We start from the raw sequence: 20,920 nt of genomic DNA, 5'->3' as shown, positions 1-20,920 counted from the left end.
CACTAACCTCTGTGCTTTAGTAGCTGTTACTCAAGCGGGTGGGGAGGTTCTTCTGTCCTTAATTTTATTTGTGCCAAGGATCAGGCCAATGAAAACTGTGAGCACCCATCAGGTATTTAGCAGGTTTTCAGGCAGGTTATGAAGGATTCCTTGGCATGTTTTTCCCACTGCCTTTTCCTCCCATCCTCAGCTCCTCTCTCCCAGGACTTGAGCCCCGCCAAATCCCATGGTGCCTGGCTTCAGGACCTAATGAAGCTCAGGCTTTGATGTCTCATTGCAAAAAATTCAGTTAGAGACACAGGGATAGGTAAGAAGTGGATTTGTTAGTATTCAGAGAGAAGCACACTCCATAAAGGGTGTGGGCCATCACAGAGGAGAGTGCAGTGGCCATAGAATGTGGTGTGGCTAAAGCTGGGTGAATTCACATGCTAATGAATGGGAGGATCATTTCAACAATTAGGGAACCACTCACTCCTCTGTCTTTTGACAGTGCCTTGGAACTGTCCTGGCACCTCTGGGTGTGTCATTCAGCTTGCAGATTGGGGATCAGGGTTTAGTTGAATTTGACTTGTCATCTTGGACTCCTTTGATTTTAATCAGTTTATATATGCCCTTGGGCTCTGTCATTTCTTTCAAAAGTTGTGCCCTGCTCCCTTCCCTCCTGTTTCATGCTCTTTTCCTGAGCCCCGTCTGGGCCCACAATGTTGCCTCTACAATCTTCTGGAGGGAAACCAGAAAATAGCTGGCCCTTGGGAGGGAAATATTGTATAATATCCAATCCCCCTAGACTTTATTTTTGGGGGCTCCAAAATCACTGCAGATGGTGATTGCAGCCATGAATTTAAAAGATGTTTACTCCTTGGAAGGAAAGTTATGACCAACCTAGATAGTATATTGAAAAGCAGAGACATTACTTTGCCAACAAAGGTTAGTCTAGTCAAGGCTATGGTTTTTCCAGTGGTCATGTATGGATGTGAGAGTTGGACTATGAAGAAAGCCGAGTGCTGAAGAATTGATGCTTTTGAACTGTGGTGCTGGAGAGGACTCCTGAGAGGCCCTTACTGCAAGGAGATCCAACCAGTCCATTCTAAAGGAGATCAGCCCTGGGTGTTCTTTGGAAGGAATGATGCTAAATCTGAAACTCCAGTACTTTGGCCACCTCATGCGAAGAGTTGACTCATTGGAAGGGACTCTGATGCTGGGAGGGATTAGGGGCAGGAGGAGAAGGGGACGACAGAGGATGAGATGGCTGGATGGCATCACCGACTCGATGGATGTGAGTTTGAGTGAACTCCAGGAGTTTGTGATGGACAGGGAGGCCTGGAGTGCTGCGATTCATGGGGTTGCAAAGAGTCGGACACAACTGAGCGACTGAACTGAATGCCTCTAACAGGACCAGATAACCCATTCCTTTGTCATTACTTTTGTTATTACCTAAAGTGGGTCTATGACGATGAAATATTTACCATTGCTAAGTCACTTCAGTCGTGTCCAACTCTGTGCGACCCCGTAGATGGCAGCCCACCAGGCTCCCCCGTCCCTGGGATTCTCCAGGCAAGAACGCTGGAGTGGGTTGCCATTTCCTTCTCCAATGCATGAAAGTAAAAAGTGAAAGCGAAGTGGCTCAGTTGTGTCTGACTCCTTGCGACCCCATGGACTGCAGCCCACCAGGCTCCTTCATCCATGGGATTTTCCAGGCAAGAGTACTGGAGTGGGGTGCCATTGCCTTCTCCGTGTTTACCATTGGAGTCACCCTAATCTACTCTTATGGACGACTAGGAGAGGAAATCAGTGACTTACATTCCCTTAGAGCAGTAAGAGGATAAGTCTTATGGCTGCTTCACCAGGTTCACAGTCTTAGGGCACAGGCTTGGACTGCTTTACATCATGATATCTATTCCCATCTGCGTGAACAAACTGGCAATGAGTTAAAACTACAATCCCTTAATCTTACCCAGTACTGGTCACACTGGAGACCTTAGGGACACCCAGCTCTAGTCTGGGCATCCCAGGAGGTCGCTCTGCCTCGACCTGACTAGGGATCTGGTCCTCTAAATGTTGTCACGCTTCAACTTGCTCAGGGATCTGCCAGTCCAGGGGTCCCAGGAGGTTGAGATCCCTTGACCTGCCCAGGGACCCAATTCTCTGGAGGCCAACCTGCCTCGACCTGCCTGAGGATTTGTTTTCCAGGAGGCTATCATGGCTCAGCTTGCCTGGGGATCTGCACCCTGATCCGGGGACACCTGGCTCTCAGGTTGCAACAGTACTGGGTAGAATAAGCTTCAGAAAGACTCACCCCTAAGGAAGTCCACCCATGGAGAGGGAGGCAAAGGCCCAGGAAAGGGAGAAAAGGAAAGGGATAAGGCATGCCAAGGTGCTGGCCACCCTCCAGGGAAGCCCTATGGCAAACCCTGAGTCCCTGAAGGACAAGGAACGAGGCAAATGCTTAATCTGTAGACAGGCGGGGCATTGGGCCAAAGAGTGTCCAAACCATGACAAGTCTCCTAAAATGGTTTGCTACAAGTGCCATCAATTGGAACATTGGGCGGCAATGTCCCTGTGGGCAACTTGCTCTCGGGAGCCAAGAGCCTCAAGGGCAAACACCAAGCCTTCCCTCACAATGGTTCAACAGGACTGAAATGGCCCACTCCAGCCAACTTGCCTGTCACAGATAACCAGCATGGGGCTGGAGCCAAGGGTGCAACTGGATGTGGCAGGTAGGTCCAAGAACTCCTTGGTTGACACAGGGGCTACCTGCTCTGTCCTGACCTCCTACTCCGGAACCTTCTCCTCCCAAACCTGTACCATTGTGGGTGCTACAGGAAAAACAATTACTAAAAGATTCACCTGAGCACTTCTTTGTTGCTGGGATGGACAAATATTTTCCCACCAGTTTCTGGTAGTCCCTGAGAGTCCTACTCCCTTATTGGGAAGAGATATACTCACTAAACTGGGGACCACCCTTGTGATGGGAAGCTTTTCAGCCTCTAGAGCCCTAAAGCTTCTGGTTACTACTGAAGAACCCATTACACCCTCTCCAATAGAGAGGAACCAAAAACTATGGGAGGACAAAATTAACCCCCAGGTGTGGGACCAGGGGACTCCTGAATGAGCCCACCAAGGTGAACCAGTCATCATTGTCCTCTGAGATCCCACTCAGTTTCCTAACCAGAAACAATATCCCCTCAGAAGAGAAGCTCAGGAAGGACTACAACTTCTAATAAATAAATTCCTTGCCTGTGGGCTATTGGTCCCCACCAATTCGCTGTGTAACACCCCAATCCTCCCTGTAAAGAAAAAGGATGGAACCTGTCAAATAGTTCAAGATCTCCAAATCATAAATGAAGCTGTAGTCCCCCTCCATCCCACAACCCAATCCCTATGTAATCTTAGGAGAAATCCCACCCAGTGCCAAGTGGTTTACAGTCTTGGATCTCAAAGATGCATTCTTTTGCATACTACTGGCTAAAGAACACCAATATCATTCTGCCTTCAAGTGGGAGGCCCCAGGAGAAAAACACCAACAGATGACTTGGACAGTATTACCTCAGGGGTTCAGAGAGAGCGCTTACCTGTTTGGGCAGGCTCTTAGCCATGATCTCCTAGATCTGGACCTGGGACCTAACGGGAAAATGCTACAATACATAGATAACCTACTAATCTGCTTTCCAGATGAGAAAAATGCCCAACAACATGCAATTCAGGTTCTAAATTTTTTGGCAGAGAGGAGATATAAAGTCTCCCATGCTAAGGCACAGATGGTTGAGACAAAGGTCACTTACCTGGGAGATTACACTTGGGTCCAGGAGGCTATCCTCTGATCGGGTACAAGGAATCCTTCAGTTGCCCTCTCCCGACTCGAAAAGAATTGCGAGCTTTTCTAAGGCTAATTGGACACTGTAGAATCTGAATACCCAGCTATGGTCTAATTGCCCAGTCCTTATATGAAAACTTGAAGGGACAGGATGATTCAATCCCACTGACGTGGGGGACTCCTCAAAGAAGGCAGTCAGTTCAGTTCAGTCGCTCAGTCGTGTCTGACTCTTTGCGACCCCATGAACTGCACCATGCCAGGTTTCCCCATCCATCACCAACTTTCGGAGTCCACCCAAACCCATGTCCATTGTGTCGGGGATGCCATTCAACCATCTCATCCTCTGTCGTCCCCTTTTCCTCCTTCCCCCAATCTTTCCCAGCATCAGGGTCTTTCAAATGAGTCAGCTCTCTGCATCAGGTGGCCAAAGTATTGGACTTTCAGCTTCAACAACAGTCCCTCCAACACCCAGGACTGATCTCCTTTAGGATGGACTGGCTGGATCTCCTTGAAGTCCAAAAGACTCTCAGGAGTCTTCTCCAACACCACAGTTCAAAAGCATCAATTCTTCAGCGCTCAGCTTTCTTTAGAGTCCAGCTCTCACATCCATATATGGCTACTGGAAAAACTAGAGCCTTGACTAGATGGACCTTTGTTGGCAAAGTAATGTCTCTGCTTTTGAATATGCTGTTTAGGTTGGTCATAACTTTCCTTCCAAGGACCAAGTGTCTTTTTATTTAATGGCTGCAATCACCATCCGCAGTGATTTTGGAGCCCAGAAAAATAAAATCAGCCACTGTTTCCACTGTTTCCCCATCTACTTGCCATGAAGTGACGGGACCGGATGCCATGATCTTAGTTTTCTGAACGTTGAGCTTTAGCCAACTTTTTCACTCTCTTTCACTTTCATTAAAAGGCTCTTTAGTTCTCCTTGACTTTCTGCCATAAGTGTTGTATCATCTCCATATCTGAGGTTATTGATATTTCTCCCGGCAATCTTGATTCCAGCTTGTGCTTCTTCCAGCCCAATGTTTCTCATGATGTACTCTGCATAGAAGTTAAATAAGCAGGGTGACAGTATACAGCCTTGAAGTACTCCTCTTCCTATTTGGAACCAGTCTGTTGTTCCATGTCCAGTTCTAACTGTTGCTTCCTGACCTGCATACAGATTTCTCAAGAGGCAGATCAGGTGGTCTGGTATTCCCATCTCTTTCAGAATTTTCCACAGTTTATTGTGATCCACACAGTCAAAGGTTTGGCATAGTCAATCAAGCAGAAATAGATGTTTTTCTGGAACCCTCTTGCTCTTTTGACGATCCAGCGGATGTTGGCAATTTGATCTCTGGTTCCTCTGCCTTTTTTAAAACCAGCTTGAACATCTGGAAGTTAACAGTTCACATACTGCTGAAGCCTGGCTTGGAGAATTTTGTGCATTACTTTATTAGTGTGAGAGATGAGTGCAATTGTGATGTAGTTTGAGCATTATTTTATATTACCTTTCTTTGGGATTGGAATGAAAACTGACCTTTTCCAGTCCTGTGGCCACTGCTGAGTTTTCCAAATTTGCTGATATATTGAGTGCAGCACTTTCACAGCATCACCTTTTAGGATTTGAAATAGCTCAACTGGAAATCCAAAACAAGCCTTAACTAAAGCATCTGCCTTGAGGTTGCCAGACCCAGAAAAAGCATTCCAACTTTACGTCCACAAAAAAGAAGGAATAGCCTTGGGGAGTGTTAACTCAAAGTATGGGACCTGAGCCCCAGACTGTAGCTTATTTTCCAAGAGGCTAGACCCAACCGCCCAAGGCTGGCCTCCCTGCCTTCAAATCTTGCAGCTATTGCAATCCTGATAGAAGATGCTTTATAACTCTCTTTTGGGGGGCAAACTAACTGTTTTTACCCACCACAAGTGAAACAACTCCTAAATGGGAGAGGCCATTTATGAATGTCTGATCAAAGAATCCTCAGATATCAAGTAGTGCTGATGGAAAATCTAGGCCTCACTATATCCCCTTGTGAGATTCTTAATTCAGCCACCCTCCTGCCTACTCCCAAGGGCTCTCTCCTCTTTCATTCTTGCCTAGAAACCTTGGACTGCTGGACAAAATGCCGAGAGGGATTGTCAGAAGATCCTCTTACCAATCCTGAGAAAATCTGGTACACTGATGGAAGCAGCTTTGTCTTGGATAGAAAAAGAAGAGCCGGGTATGCAGCAGTCTCCAATTTTGAGGCCATAGAGGCTAAACCTTTGCCACCAGGTACTTCAGCCCAATTAGCTGAGCTCATAGCCCTGACTCAAGCTTTAGAGCTGGGAAAAGGAAAAAGAGTAGCCATTTACACTGACTCCAAGTATGCCTTTCTGGTGCTTCATGCACATGCTGCTATTTGGAAAGAAAGAGGCCACTTGACCACCCAAGAGTCCCCAATCAAATATGGTGACCAAATCCTTAGTCTCTTGGAGGCAGTTCATCTGCCAGCTGAGGTTTCAGTCTCCCACTGTAAAGGACACCAAAAAGGGAGCATGGAAGTGGCACGAGGTAACCAAGCAGCCAATCAGGAAGCTAAGCGAACAGCATTACAGAACCATGATCTAATATAGGGGTTGCCACCTTAGTTCCACAAACTAATTTTCCAGAAACTCCTTCATATACTGAAGGTGAGACTCTTAAAGCTAAGAGTGAGGACTTTCAAGAAGATCGCATGGGGTGGTTCCAAAAGGAGGGACTCCTTTTTCTGCCTGGAAACTTCCAATGGAAGTTGGTTAACTCCTTACATGCCACCACTCATTTAGGGGAAAAGGCCCTCCAAAGATTACTAGAAAAGTCCTTCAAAGGAACAGGCCTCCAAGCGACTATAAGATAAGTGGTTTCCTCTTGTACCACTTGCCAATTAATGCCCAAGGAGCTCAAAGACCCCAGCTGGCCCAGCCTGTCCCACGACGTGGGACCTACCCAGGAGAGAACTGGCGGATGGACTTCACCCAGATTCCAGTTTCTCAAGGGTATAAATACCTCTGAGTCATGATAGATACACTCACAGGATGGAGTGAAAGCTTTCCCACCTGGACTGAGATGGCTGAGGGGGTGGTAAAAACAACAACAACAACAAACTGCTCCATGAATTCATTCTGAGATTTGGTCTGTCCAGGTCATTACAAAATGACAATGGGACATCATTTACTTCTAAGGTCACCCAAGGGGTCTCTAAAGCATTGGGCATTACTCATTACCTCCATTGTGCCTGGAGGCCTCAGTCTTCAGAAAAAGTAGAAGGAGCCAACCAATTCTTAAAATCAGAAATAAAAAAGATAAACCAGGAGACCTCCCTGGGATGGAAGGAGGCTTTCCCAATGGCTCTCCTCTGCACCTGTATTGCCCCTAAGGAACAGGTTGGTCTTAGTTTTTATGAGATGCTATATGGGAGACCTTTTGTTTATGTCAATGACCTCCTCCTAGATCCAGAGGCTCAGATCCTCCAGTCTTATACCATGGCCATTGGGCAATTCCAACAGGATATACACTTATGCGGTGTCAACCAGAACCCCAAAGATTCAATAGAGTCACCATTATATGCTCCAGGGACTCAAGACCTAATTAAAGTCTGGAAAGATGGGTCCCCAAAGGCTTAACCCCAGGCTACATGGAAGGGCCCCTACCCTGTAATATTTTCTACCCCAATAGCAGTTAAGGTACTAGGACATAACTCCTGGGTTGACTATTCATGAGTCAAGCCATGGAAGAAAATGGAAGAGGACACTCAATACACCTGTGAGCCCCTGGGAGATCTCAGGTACCTATTCAGAACTACAAATGAGTGCCATTCTAATGAACACTCCCAAAATTAAGTTTCTGGGGTTAATATTTCTCAGGGAAGCTCTAAAGAGCCAACACAGCTTTGCAGGGGTTGTACTGCAAAACAGACAGGAGATAGATCTCCTGATCCCTGAACAAGGAGGGACTTGAGCCATCTTGAATGAGACGTTTGATTCTGGGTAAATACATCCAGCTAAATTAAAGAAAGTCTCACAGTCCTCAAGAGAAACATTCAGACCCTACAGGATCTCAAAGAATGAACTGGAGAGTTCTTGGGGTGGCTACAATCTTTCTTTGGGGGATTCTCCTGGTGAGGGGGGATTTGGAGTTGGCTAATGCCCCTACCTTGTTATCACCATATTGATGCGGCTTATGATTGCCCCATGTATTATCAATTGTCTAACCCATTTTGTCTCTGCCCAGGTCAACAAGCTACAACATGCAGTGCCAGTTCAACAAGGATTATAAAACAATAGCTGACCATGGAAAACATCACTCACCCTTAAATGGACACCACTACAAGGACTCTGAGACTTGAGACTTGCAAGAGGGTGAGGCCCAATGCCCCTTGCCATCCCAGTTCATCAGGAAGTAGCCAGAGAGACCTCGATGCCTCTATTCCCAAAGAATTAGGCCTCCCATCTCTTGAGCAGGTAATGCTAGGCAGTTAGAATAGGAAAAAGGAGTCCAGAGTGGCAGTGGCTAAAAGACAACTAAGGAAAAAGCCCAAAAAATTAGCACAAAGGAGGGTCCAAGCACCAGAGTGAGGAACCCTGGTAAAACAAACAGCACTCCTGGCTAGCCCAATTTACATACGGCAGGCCCAGGGGGAGAAAAAAAAACATAAAAAGCGGAGCCAAAATTGGGCTGGGGGGCCTCTCTTCTCTTCGTATTTTTTGGGTCAGCATGCCCTCAGGCCTCAAGGATGTATTTTCCTTTACTTTCTAAATAAAACTGAGCTGTAACTTGGAGCTATAACAGTGCTCCATTCAAGAGCTGTACACTGATCCATCTGAGAGCTGTAATGCTGGTCTGTCCATCAAATTTTTATTGCAACGAGACAGAACTGAGGAAACTACAAACTCCCCCAACAATGGGAAGAGGTCAAAGTATCAACATTAACAGAAGTTGAGAAGAAATTTATTCCAGCCTTTATGGATAACTACGGAGGATTCAACTTCTGTTGCAGAAAGTCACTGCAGATATGGTGGAAACAGCAAAAGAAGTAGAGCCTGAAAACAGGACTTAATTGCCACAATATGATGATAAATTTTAACAAATGCAAAGTTGCCTCTCCTGGATAAGGAAAGAAAGTGATTCCTTGGGATAGATTCTACTCCTGGTGAATATGCAGTGAAGACTATTGAACTGACAACAAATATTATGTAAACTTAGTTGATAAACTTAGTTGATATTAAGAAAAGGTGGCAAGAATGCACAGAAGAACTGTACAAAAAAGATCTTCATGACCAAGATAACCACAAAGATGTGACCACTCACCTAGAGCCAGACATCCTGGAATGTGAAGTCAAGTGGGCCTTACGAAGCATCACTATGAACAAAGCTAGTGGAGGTGATGGAATTCCAGTTGAGCTATTCCAAATCCTGAAAGATGATGCTGTGAAAGTGCTGCACTCAATATGCCAGCAAATTTGGAAAACTCAGCAGTGGCCACAGGACTGGAAAAGGTCAATTTTCATTCCAATCCCAAAGAAAGGCAATGCCTTTCTTCGGGAATGCTCAAACTACTGCACAATTGCACTCATCTCACACACTAGCAAATTAATGCTCAAAATTCTCCAAGCCAGGCTTCAGTAATACGCGAACCGTGAACTTCCAGATGTTCAAGCTGGTTTTAGAAAAGGCAGAGGAACCAGAGATCAAATTGCCAACATCTGCTGGATCATGGAAAAAGCAAGAGAGTTCCAGAAAAACATCTATTCCTGCTTTATTGACTATGCCAAAACCTTTGACTGTATGGATCACAATAAACTGTGGAAAATTCTGAAAGAGACCACCTGACTTGCCTCTTGAGAAATCTGTATGTAGTCAGGAAGTAACAGAACTGGACATGGAACAACAAATAGGAAAAGGAGTACACCGAGGCTGTATATTGTCACCCTGCTTATTTAACTTCTATGCAGAGCACATTATGAGAAACGCTGGGCTGGAAGAAGCACAAGCTGGAATCAAGATTGCCAGGAGAAATATCAATAACCTCAGATATGCAGATGACACCACCCTTATGGCAGAAAGCAAAGAAGAACTAAAGACCCTCTTAATGAAAGTGAAAAAGGAGAGTGAAAATGTTGGCTTAAAGCTCAACATTAAGAAAACAAAGATCATGGCATCCAGTCCCATCACTTCATGGCAAATAGTTGGGGAAACAGTGGAAACAGTGCCAGACTTTATTTTTTTGGGCTCCAAAATCACTGCAGATGCTGATTACAGCCATGAAATAAAAAGATGCTTACTCCTTGAAAGAAAATTTATGACCAACCTAGACAGCATATTAAAAAGCAGAGACATTACCTTGCCAACAAAGATCCATGTAGTCAAGGCTATGGTTTTTCCAGTAGTCATGTATGGATGTGAGAGTTGGACTATAAAGAAAGCTGAGCACTGAAGAATTGATGCTTCTGAACTGTGGTATTGGATAAGACTCTTGAGAGTCCCTTAGACTGAAAGGAGATCCAACCAGTCCATCCTAAAGGAAATCAGTCCTGAATGTTTATTGGAAGGACTGATGCTGAAGCTGAAACTCCAATATTTTGGCCACCTGATATGAAGATTCAAAAGCAGAGACATTACTTTGCCAACAAAGGTTCGTCTAGTCAAGGCTATGGTTTTTCCAGTGGTCATGTATGGATGTGAGAGTTGGACTGGGAAGAAGGCTGAGCACCAAAGAATTGATGCTTTTGAACTGTGGTGCTGGAGAAGACTCTTGAGAGTCCCTTGCACTGCAAGGAGATCCAACCAGTCCATTCTGAAGGAGATCAGCCCTGGGATTTCTTTGGAAGGAATGATGCTAAAGCTGAAACTCCAGTACTTTGGCCACCTGATGCGAAGAGTTGACTCATTGGAAAAGACTGATGCTGGGAGGGGTTGGGGGCAGGAAGAGAAGGGGACGACAGAGGATGAGATGGCTGGATGGCATCACTGACTCGATGGACGTGAGTCTGAGTCAACTTTGGGAGCTGGTGATGGACAGGGAGGCCTGGCATGCTGCTATTCACGGGGTCACAAAGAGTCGGACATGACTGAGCGACTGATCTGATCTGATATGAAGAACTGACTCATTTGAAAAGACCCTGATGCTGGGAAAGATTGAGGGCAGGAGGAGAAGGGGATGACAGAGGATGATATGGTTGGATGGCATCACTGACTCAGTGGACATGAGTTTGGGTAAACTCCAGGAGCTGGTGATGGACAGGGAGGCCTTGCATACTGCAGTCCATGGAGTCACGAAGAGCTGGACATGACTGAGCGACTGAACTGACTGAATTGATCTGATAAAGCAGCCACAGGGTTTGAGAAGACTGACTCCAATTTTGAAAGATGTCTTATTGTGGATAAAATGCTATCAAACAGCATTACATGCTACAGAGAAATTGTTTTTGAAAGGATGTCAGTCAATGTAGCAAACATCATTATTTAGTTATAGTAAGAAATTGCCACAGCCATCCCAACTTTCAGCAACCACCACCCTGTAGCCATTGACCTAAAGGCAAGATCCTCCATCAGCAAAAAATTGCAGCTCACTACAGGATCAGATAATGGTTAGCATTTTTTAGCAAGAAAGTCTTTTTGAATTAAGGTATTGTATTTTTAGACATAATGCTATTACACACTTAATAGATTACCATATAATGTAAACATAACTTTATTATGCACTGGATAACCAAAAATTACTGGAACTTGCTTTATTACAGTGGTCTGGAACTGAACTTGTAATATCTCTGAGTTATGTCTGCATTGTTGAACATCAATAAATTTATTTTCTTAATCAGACATAGAAGTCAAATGAAAAAGACATCTGTTCACTTCAATAAAGGCCACAGAAACACTCCCCTCAATTAATATTTATTTCTGATATTAAAATCTCCAGACCTCAAGACTAAACAGAGAAATAACTTTGTGATAAAAAATGTCTATTTCAATGTTTGTTTCTGAAAGTACTACTACAAACTAAATGTCTTGTTCAGAACACTTGACTGTGCAGGTTGAAATTGGCAGACAGATATATATATATATATATATATATATATATATATAATGATTGTGCTGTTATGAAGCAGAGAAATCCCTTGGAAGAAGAAACTATAGTTATTTTCTAGAGTAGTAAGCCATTTCTTAAACCAGTGCCTTTCCTGCTGCTGCTGCTGCTAAGTCGCTTCAGTCGTGTCCGACTCTGTGTGACCCCATAGACAGCAGCCCACCAGGCTCCGCCGTCCCTGGGATTCTGCAGGCAAGAACACTGGAGTGGCTTGCCATTTCCTTCTCCAGTGCATCAAAGTGAAAAGTGAAAGTGAAGTCGCTCAGTCGTGTCCGACTCTTCGAGACCCCATGGACTGCAGCCTACCAGGCTCCTCTGCCCTTGGGATTTTCCAGGCAAGAGTACTGGTTGGGTTGCCATTGCCTTTTCCGAGTGTCTTTCCTCAAGTTGATTAATTCTGATTAAGTAGTCTAGAGTGTGGAGCATGGTTTTATTGAACAAAAGACAAATTCTAGATACTACTCAAGGTAGGATGACATATCAGAGAACTTTACATATAAACTCAAGACTCCTGAAAGGGTAAACTAGGAAATACACATGTGTGCATACACACACACACACACACTCACACACACACATACACACACACACACAGTTAGGAAAAACACAGAAAACAAGGCCCAGATAAACACTTACCAAAAAATCAAACTGCAGAATCAAATAGATAGCAGAGAGTACTACTAACATATACAAATTGTAAAATAAACATACATATTTCCTCTCTTATCTGTAGTTTCACTTTTCATGGTTTCAGTTAACCTGTGATCAACCCCAGTTGCAAAATATCAAATGGAAAATTCCAGAAATAAACAATTCATTACTTTTGCATTCTGAGTAAGTGATGAAATGTTGCATCATCCCACTCTGTCCTGCCCAGGACATGAGCCATCGCTTTTTCCAGTAGATCCCATCCCACTGATCACTTAGAAAGCCATCTTGTTTCTCAGATTGGCTGTCAAGGTATTGCCGTGCTTGTGTTCAAGTAATCCTTGAGATGATGGATGTTCACTAAACTTATTGTGGTAAGCATGAAAGTCAAATCATCATGTTGAATATTTTAAACTTACACAGCGAAAGTGAAAGTCGCTCAGTTGTGTTCAATTCTTTGCGACCCCATGGACTATACAGTCCATGGAATTCTTCAGACCAGAATACTGGAGTGGGTAGTCTTTCCCTTCTCCAGGGGAACTTCCCAACCCAGGGATCAAACCCAGGTCTCCCGTTGCAGGTGGATTCTTTACCAACTGAGCCGCAAGGGAAGCCCAAGCTTACACAGTGCTGTATGTCAATTATATTGCAATAAAACTGGAAGAATTGAAAGAAATAAGAGCTAAAGAAATAAATAATTTTCTTATTTTGGAGTAGATAAGAATTTGAAGATTATAAAGTGAAGTGAATTCGCTCAGTTGTGTCTGACTCTTTGTGACCCCATGGACTGTAGTATACCAGGCTTCTCTGTCCATGGGATTTTCCAGGCAAGAGTACTGGAGTGGATTGCCATTTACTTCTCCAGGGAAGATTATAAAGGCACATAAGAAATTCAATAAAAAAATTAATATGTATTGTGATTTTAACATAATGTCATTATTATAGCTAAAGTGAGTTTTCTGAATTTTGGTACTGCTGCTGCTAAGTCACTTCAGTTGTGTCCGACTCTGTGTGACCCCATAGACGGCAGCCCACCAGGCTCCCCCGTCCCTGGGATTCTGCAGGCAAGAACACTGGAGTGGGTTGCCATTTCCTTCTCCAATGCATGAAAGTGAAAAGGGGAAGTCAAGTCACTCAGTCATGTCCGACCCTCAGCAACCCCATAGACTGCAGCCTACCAGGCTCCTCCATCCGTGGGATTTTTCAGGCAAGAGTACTGGAGTGGGGTGCCATTGCCTTCTCCAATTTTGGTACATTACTCTATAAAAAATTTTAAATTGTGATTACATTTGGAAATGAGACTAGGGTTGAATAGGTTAAAGAGGACAGTATTTGCTATCTACTTTATTCTGTTTGTACTGTTAAAATTTTAGTTGACCATGTGTTGTTTTCCTAGTAACTGAAAAATCACTGTATTGTACAACTGTAACATATATAATATTGTACATCAACTATACCTCAATTTGAAAAAAAAGAATTTAGATCTCAGAGGGAAAAATAAATGAAAAATATTTTATATACAAAGATCTTCATCATATATTCGTTAAAATATACAAAATTTGGAAACAATCAATATCTTTCAGAGTTGAGGACTGTTATTTAGGAGCTAAAACCAAATTTCAGAGAAATATGAACAGATATGGGGAAAAAGTCACCATCTAAAGTTAACACACAAATGTTAATAATAGTATTTGAGTTACCACTGCACTGAATGCCCATTTTTCTACTTTTCTACATTTTTTAAATCACTTTTTCAACAGTAGAATACTTACTGTTTAAACTCAGGGAATAAAATTAAATTATCTTAAAAATAATGTGATTTAGTTATTATCATAAAGAGATAAGGAACCATAAAATAAAAAATGATACCAATAATTCACCAGTAGGATTTTTAAATAATCATTTTTTAATCTTTTAAGATTTAAGAGTCTAAGGCCTAAATACATAATCATATAGCTTTGTAAAGAAAGCAGGTAAGTTAAACTGTCAAAGAAATGTTGCCAGCCTTTTAACTCAAAAGTCTTTGGGGGAAAAGCCTATACAATAGCCATGATTTATTTTAGTCTTCGCACAGGATAGAAGAACCCAGTCTTCTAAATATAAAGAAACAGTTCCAGATATATTCTATGAATTTTCTACATAACCTTGGCAAGCAACTTTCCTGGAAGTAGCTTGTAAACATTTTTACATCCAGGAGTTATTTTGGCATTTGATTCCTTAATGTTTGGAGTTCACCATGAATTTCAATCGTCAAAGCAGGTATTAGCTTAAATTAATGTCGGCCTCTTTTCCTTCATGAACTCATTCCTACTGCCTTTTATAGTGCTTTATGCACACTTCTTGTTTTCTATATTATTAACTACATCTCAGTCTGTGATCTCATCTATTTGCTCTTCCTTTGTAGCACACACATCCCTCAAGGATCACTGTCATTTCACCCCAGAAACCATACCAGCTACAAAGTAATCTAATAAATAACAAAACATCAAAAGGTTCATACACCACAGATCTATAATTGACTAGAAGGTTTATGTGTGTGTATATATATATATATATATACACATACACGGAGGTATGTAAATATATGCATATACATGTATAACTAATGTAAAACAATTCAACTCTTTTTGCTTTTAAGGTATAATTAAACATAAACATAATTATTGAGATGTAAGAGTTGGATATGACTGAGCAACTAACATTTTTTCACTTTCAATCAGAACAATGGCCCTCCACCAAATTCTCACCTCGTCGAGCATGTTTTTCATCCTTGACACAGACTTCATTTAAGGAACCAACTGGATCACAGTGGCATGGCTGGCATGGTCTTGGATAATTTGGAGATACCTAACAAAAATATTAAATTGCTTTAAGTCAACTGTAATAAAAACACTAATACTTTTTGATCCAGTAAGCCTTAGAGGTCATTTTAATGATATATAGTAAAACATTATATTGATAAAATGATAATATAAGAAAATTCTTTATTTTCCCAATTTAATGATATGCAATAAGAAACTATATTGAGAAAATAATAACATAAGAAAATGTCTTTACTACATTTTCAAAATTGCTAGAATCCATTTCTTCTAAGTGGACATATAGAAGTAAAGAGAATAATATAATAAACTCCTATGTAACTGTTACCTAGATTCAATGATTACCAGGATTTTACCACATAACTTTCATCATGCTTTATTCTTTGCTAAAATTTTAAAGAAAATCCCAAATAGTTTTTTAATCTCTACATATTTTAGAATGTACCTCTTTCTTTTATAATCACAATTATCATCATAGAAACAAAATATCAATGTTTGCTTATATAGAAAATGTAAGAGAAATACACATTCCATGATAAAATCTTCCTTACTTTTTTGTTTTATTACAATGTAGTTCAAATTTGGTAATTTTCCCCCAAATTTTTAATGTTCAAAATCTTTTTCACATTGATCACAATATAACTAATTAAATTTGGTGCTTGAGAAAAGGTAATCTTAAATATCGATGTTAAAATTTTGATTTTCTCAGGAGTGAGCATAATCTGGGGTGAGGAATGTAGATTCTATAATTAGGAAGCCTTGAGCTCACATTCCACTGTGGACACTTACTGGCTATGCAGTCTTCTGCACCTTACTTTCTGGTAATATGAGATTAATAATAGCAATCATAGTGATGTTATTAAATTAAAATTAAGAGGAATAACAGAAACTATCTCATAAGATTTCTCACATATATAAAATAATACAAGTAGCTTTTAACATTAGAATATTTTAATTAAATAAACCTAGACTGTGCCAATGTACCATACATAAAACATTTATTTTCTAGATGTAATAGGATAAGAATAAAAAAGCAACTACATTTGTTTGCCTAGGAAATACTAAAATACTGCTGAATATACATATAATTATGTATATAAGCTATTTCCTGTAAAATATTGCTTTTTTTTTTTTTTGATGTGGACCATCTTTAAAGTCTTTTTAAAATTTGTTATAGTATTACTTCTGTTTCATGTTTTGGTTTTTTGGCCAGAAGCCATGTGGAATCCTAGTTCCCTGATCAGGGATTGAACTTGCAACCCCTGCAGGGCCAGGCGGCAAAGTCTTAACTACTGAACCACCAGGGAAGTCCCCAAATATAGTTTACATATATATATATATATATGTCTAGATTTAATTTATAATGAAAACTTGATTGTTAATAAGTCAAAGTATCATAAGCAGAAAAATATTTACATGTCTGATAGAATTTAATCTTCTAAGTCCAGAGATCTGTTTCAAAATCATTATTTAACACTCATTCATTTACTTTCTATTGTGAAGAAAGGATCATGCAAAGCCCAGATAGGTAAGGCCTGCTTTCTGAGTTAAAGAAGCTTACTGGAAAAGCAGACTTGAAAGATATTTACTAAATAGAACGTGCCGAGTGATAAAATAGACACAGAGAAGAGAGTTCTGGAGCAAAAGAGGAAGTAGTAAGAACATAATGAAGACAAGCAACGTTTCACAGAAAAAGTAACTTTTAGACTAGAGCTTGAGGTGAGTAGCAATTTGAGGGCAGAACTGGGAGAAGGACTTTCTAACCAAGAGAAAACCGCAACACCAAAAAAAAAAACCAAAACAAAAACAACAAAACACCTCTTTGGGGATATATAGCAATAAATTTCTTTAGGATAAATTCTTAGCTTTTATGAATATGATTTATGATTCCAATGATGAGCTTGAGTAAACCAAAACCTCTTAATTTATTATCCTTCCTTACAGTAATTGGGAAAATCTGCTTGAATCAGATTGCTGATCAGGAGAACTTCCAGCGAACCCTCCTACACTGTTGGTGGGAATGTAAATTGGTACAGCCACTATGGAGAACAGTATGGAGGTTTCTTAAAAAACTAAAATTAGAGCTACCAGATGACCCTGAAATCCCACTCCTGGGCATACATCCAGAGAAAAACATGATCCGAAAGGATACATGCACCCCTTATTGCAGGATCGCTAACAAGAGCCAAGACATGGAAGCAACCTAAATTTCCATCAACAGAGGAATGGATAAAGAAAATCTGGTACATATATACAATGGAATATTACTCAATTATTAAAAAGATTGAAATAATGCCATTTGCAGCAACATGGACCTAGAGAATGTCATACTGAATGAAGTAAGTCTGACAGAAGAATAAGAAACGTTGTATGACATCCCTTATATGTGGAATCTAAAAAGAAATGGTACAAAGGAAACCTTCTAACATAAGATATTCTATAAATATATCTATTTTATGCTTTATTTTTAATTTTACTAAAATAATAAGATTACTAATTCTCAAAGTAAACATGGCCATAAGCATATATATATACATATATGTTTTAATTGTTAAATATATGTACTTAGTAGATATACCTAAAATTAGATTTTAGGGCAATAATTTTTAATAATGCAGATATATGTTTTTAAGATATAAAATTTACAGTGTACAAAAATTTTATTTCTATATCTTCATAAAAACATAAGGAATTTTCACCCAAATACTAAACACTTGAAATAGATGAATTTTTAGCACAAAATATAGCATACATATTTTTATGTGCTAAAGTATAAAATTCTAGATTCAGATTCACTTAATAAGTTGTATTAAAAACTTGATCAAGCTTCCAGTTTTAATAATGGCAGAGTGTCTTTAATAGGTCCAACACATCCTAAAATGACAATGATGAATTCTGGACAAATATAAAAAATCAAATATTTGAGGGCTTGGAAGAATAATCAAAAGCATGCATAAATTAGAAGGATTTGAGATTTGAAAGAAAAAACACACTAGATAAGATTCATGTTCTTATAAGGGTAACAACAAAATCTACATATCAATACCCCTCCATTCTTAACTGATTCCTTAATTGCACATTAATTCTGGGGACTCCAAGGGGTCCACCGGGAAGCAACAGCAGGAAAGCCGAATGACCTGAATAGACTTTTTAGTCTACATGATATAATCTAAATAGAAATTAGTTTATCAACCAAGAAAGGTTAGATACATACCTTTAGTTTTCTATTAATCTGCTCTAGAGAAGTATAAAAGCAAGCCTCCAGTTTCATAGTGATTAGTCAGTAAGCGGACTACAAACTGAAACAAAATCCAAAAATCTTCAGAAGAAGATAACAGAATCGTTTGTCACTACAATGTATCAACCAAAATTTCCTGTGTTAATCATGAATTACTAGACATGAGGAGAAAAACTAAGGCATGGTCCTTATTCAAGAAAAAAAAACAGGTCAACAAAAACAGTGAGGTGCCCCAAGTATTAATAGACAAAGACTTGTATAGGTCTCTAGATATGCTGAAGAGCATAAAGGTTTATAATGAGTGAATACATGAATTTTTTTCAGCAGAGTGGAGGAAACTATAAAAAAAAATAAGTAGTCTATAAAGCTGAAAAATTAACTGGATATGCTTAGCAACAGATAACTGATGGCATGCAGAAAAGTAGTATAGCTGATTACAGATAAATAGAAATTATCCAATCTGAAGCACAAAGAAAGAAAAAAAAATTATTACAGCCTCAGTAACCTATAGGCACAGTCCAGCAACCTAGACTGTATGTAGCTGGAGTCACAAAAGGATGAGAGCACAGTTCAAAAAAAAATATGTAAGGAGATAATGGCCTAAAATGTCCAAAATGCAGCAATCTCAATTTATAACTACAAGAAGTTTAGTAACCAAGAATATAAGCACAAAGAAAGCCACATTTAGACAAACATGGTCTAACCAAGATTGGAAAACTTTTTCTGTAAAATTAGAGAGTAACATTGTAGGTTTTGTAAGTCACCTAAGGTCTGTTTCTTCTTCTACTCCCCTTCCTCACCTCCTCCTCTTCCTCCTAGCTTTTGATCCATCTTATTCTTGCTCTTCTTCTTAATTGGGGTTTTCTTTTTCTTCTCGCTCCATCTCCTTTCCCTTTCCCTTCATTTCCTCCTCCCCTCCTTCTCCTCCTCCCTCTCTTTTTAAAATAAGTATTTACAAATATAAAGAAAAAAATTTTTGTTTTTTGCAGGCCATACAAATATAGGCCATGGGTCAAATTTTATCTAGGGGCCATAATTTACCAATACATGGTTAGTTTGCTAAAAGATAAATATAAAGAGTATATCTTGAAATCAGTTAGAGAAGATAGACATCTTACATACAGAAGAACAAAAATACAAATGATGGCTGCCTTCTCATAAGAATAAATGAAATCCAAAAAAGACCATAATACATTGAGTACAGGGCTATAACAAGTTCCCTCCCAGTTCTGTCTACTTATTTAGCTGCACTGTGTTTCTTAGTGATTACATCTATAAAAATGAAAACAAAATATAAAGTTTCCATTTTAATAATAAGTAATATTCATATATGGGACTTTCCTGGTTGCTCAGATGGTAAAGAATCTGCCTGCAATGTGGGAGACCTGGCTTTGATCCCTGTGTCAGGAAGATCCCCTGGAGAAGAGAATGGCAACCTACTCCAGTATGCTTGCCTGGATAACTCCATGGACAGAGGAGCCTGGAGGGATATAGTCCATGGGCTCGCAAAGAGTTGGACACAACTGAGTGACTAACACTAACCACTGGATTACTTAATAAAGCCCAAATACTTAGAAGCTAAACAACAGACAACAAATCACAATGTGAATAAAAACTTATTTTAAATAAATTATAATGATGTGCATAAAGTATTTCTGAAGTCATGGGAACCAGCTAGTCGTGTAGACAGTGTGCTGTTAGCACAAGATGGAAAAACAAACCCATGGAATAGAACTGGGGCTCCAGATGTTAACCCAAATGATCAACTTATTTTCAAAAAATGGCTCAAAACAATTTGAAAGAGAAAAAAAGTGTTTTTCAAAAAATGGTGCTGGAACAACAGGTGAAGCATGTAGATCTCAATCATTACTTCACACAAAGATTTACTTGAGATGGGCTACAGCCCTAAAACAAAATTATGACTTTTCTAGAATTAAAAAGAAAAATTTTGAAGAAACACTTCACAAGAGAGGATACAGAATAGCCAGCAGGCACTTAGAAATTTAGTCCAAAAAAAACTGCTGTAAATTCATAAAAGATGTGCTGTAGCACTCAGCATTGACAGGACTGACTTAGTGGCTGCCTAGTACTGACTTGCCAGACCCACTACACCCACATCCACTAGGAGGACTACTTCAAAAAGATAGTCCAGACCAAATGTTAGAGATGGAAGAAGTAGAACTCACACATATTTCTGGTGAACATGTAAAATAGTATCATTAACTTGATGAAACATTGGCAGTATCTTATAAAGTCAAACATACATCTATTCTATGAAACAACTATTATACTCCTAGACATTTATGCAAGG

The 20,920-nt window shown here is 40.2% G+C and overlaps 1 protein-coding gene across 2 annotated transcripts in view; it reads right to left on the bottom strand.

The window, feature by feature from the left end:
- LAMA2 (laminin subunit alpha 2) overlaps positions 1-20,920 on the bottom strand; it is a 694,677-nt gene that overhangs the window by 401,124 nt on the left and 272,633 nt on the right. For both annotated transcript variants that reach the window (XM_070795552.1, XM_070795553.1), the window contains exon 9: positions 15,300-15,399. In XM_070795552.1, the coding sequence (XP_070651653.1) occupies positions 15,300-15,399 (100 nt within the window). The remainder of the gene's footprint in view (positions 1-15,299; positions 15,400-20,920) is intronic.

This window comes from Bos indicus, chromosome 9 (assembly GCF_029378745.1).
Source record: "Bos indicus isolate NIAB-ARS_2022 breed Sahiwal x Tharparkar chromosome 9, NIAB-ARS_B.indTharparkar_mat_pri_1.0, whole genome shotgun sequence".
NCBI classification, from domain to species: Eukaryota; Metazoa; Chordata; class Mammalia; order Artiodactyla; family Bovidae; genus Bos; species Bos indicus.
The sequence above is the reverse complement of the archived record's forward strand: the minus strand, read 5'-3'. Positions and strand labels throughout refer to the sequence as shown.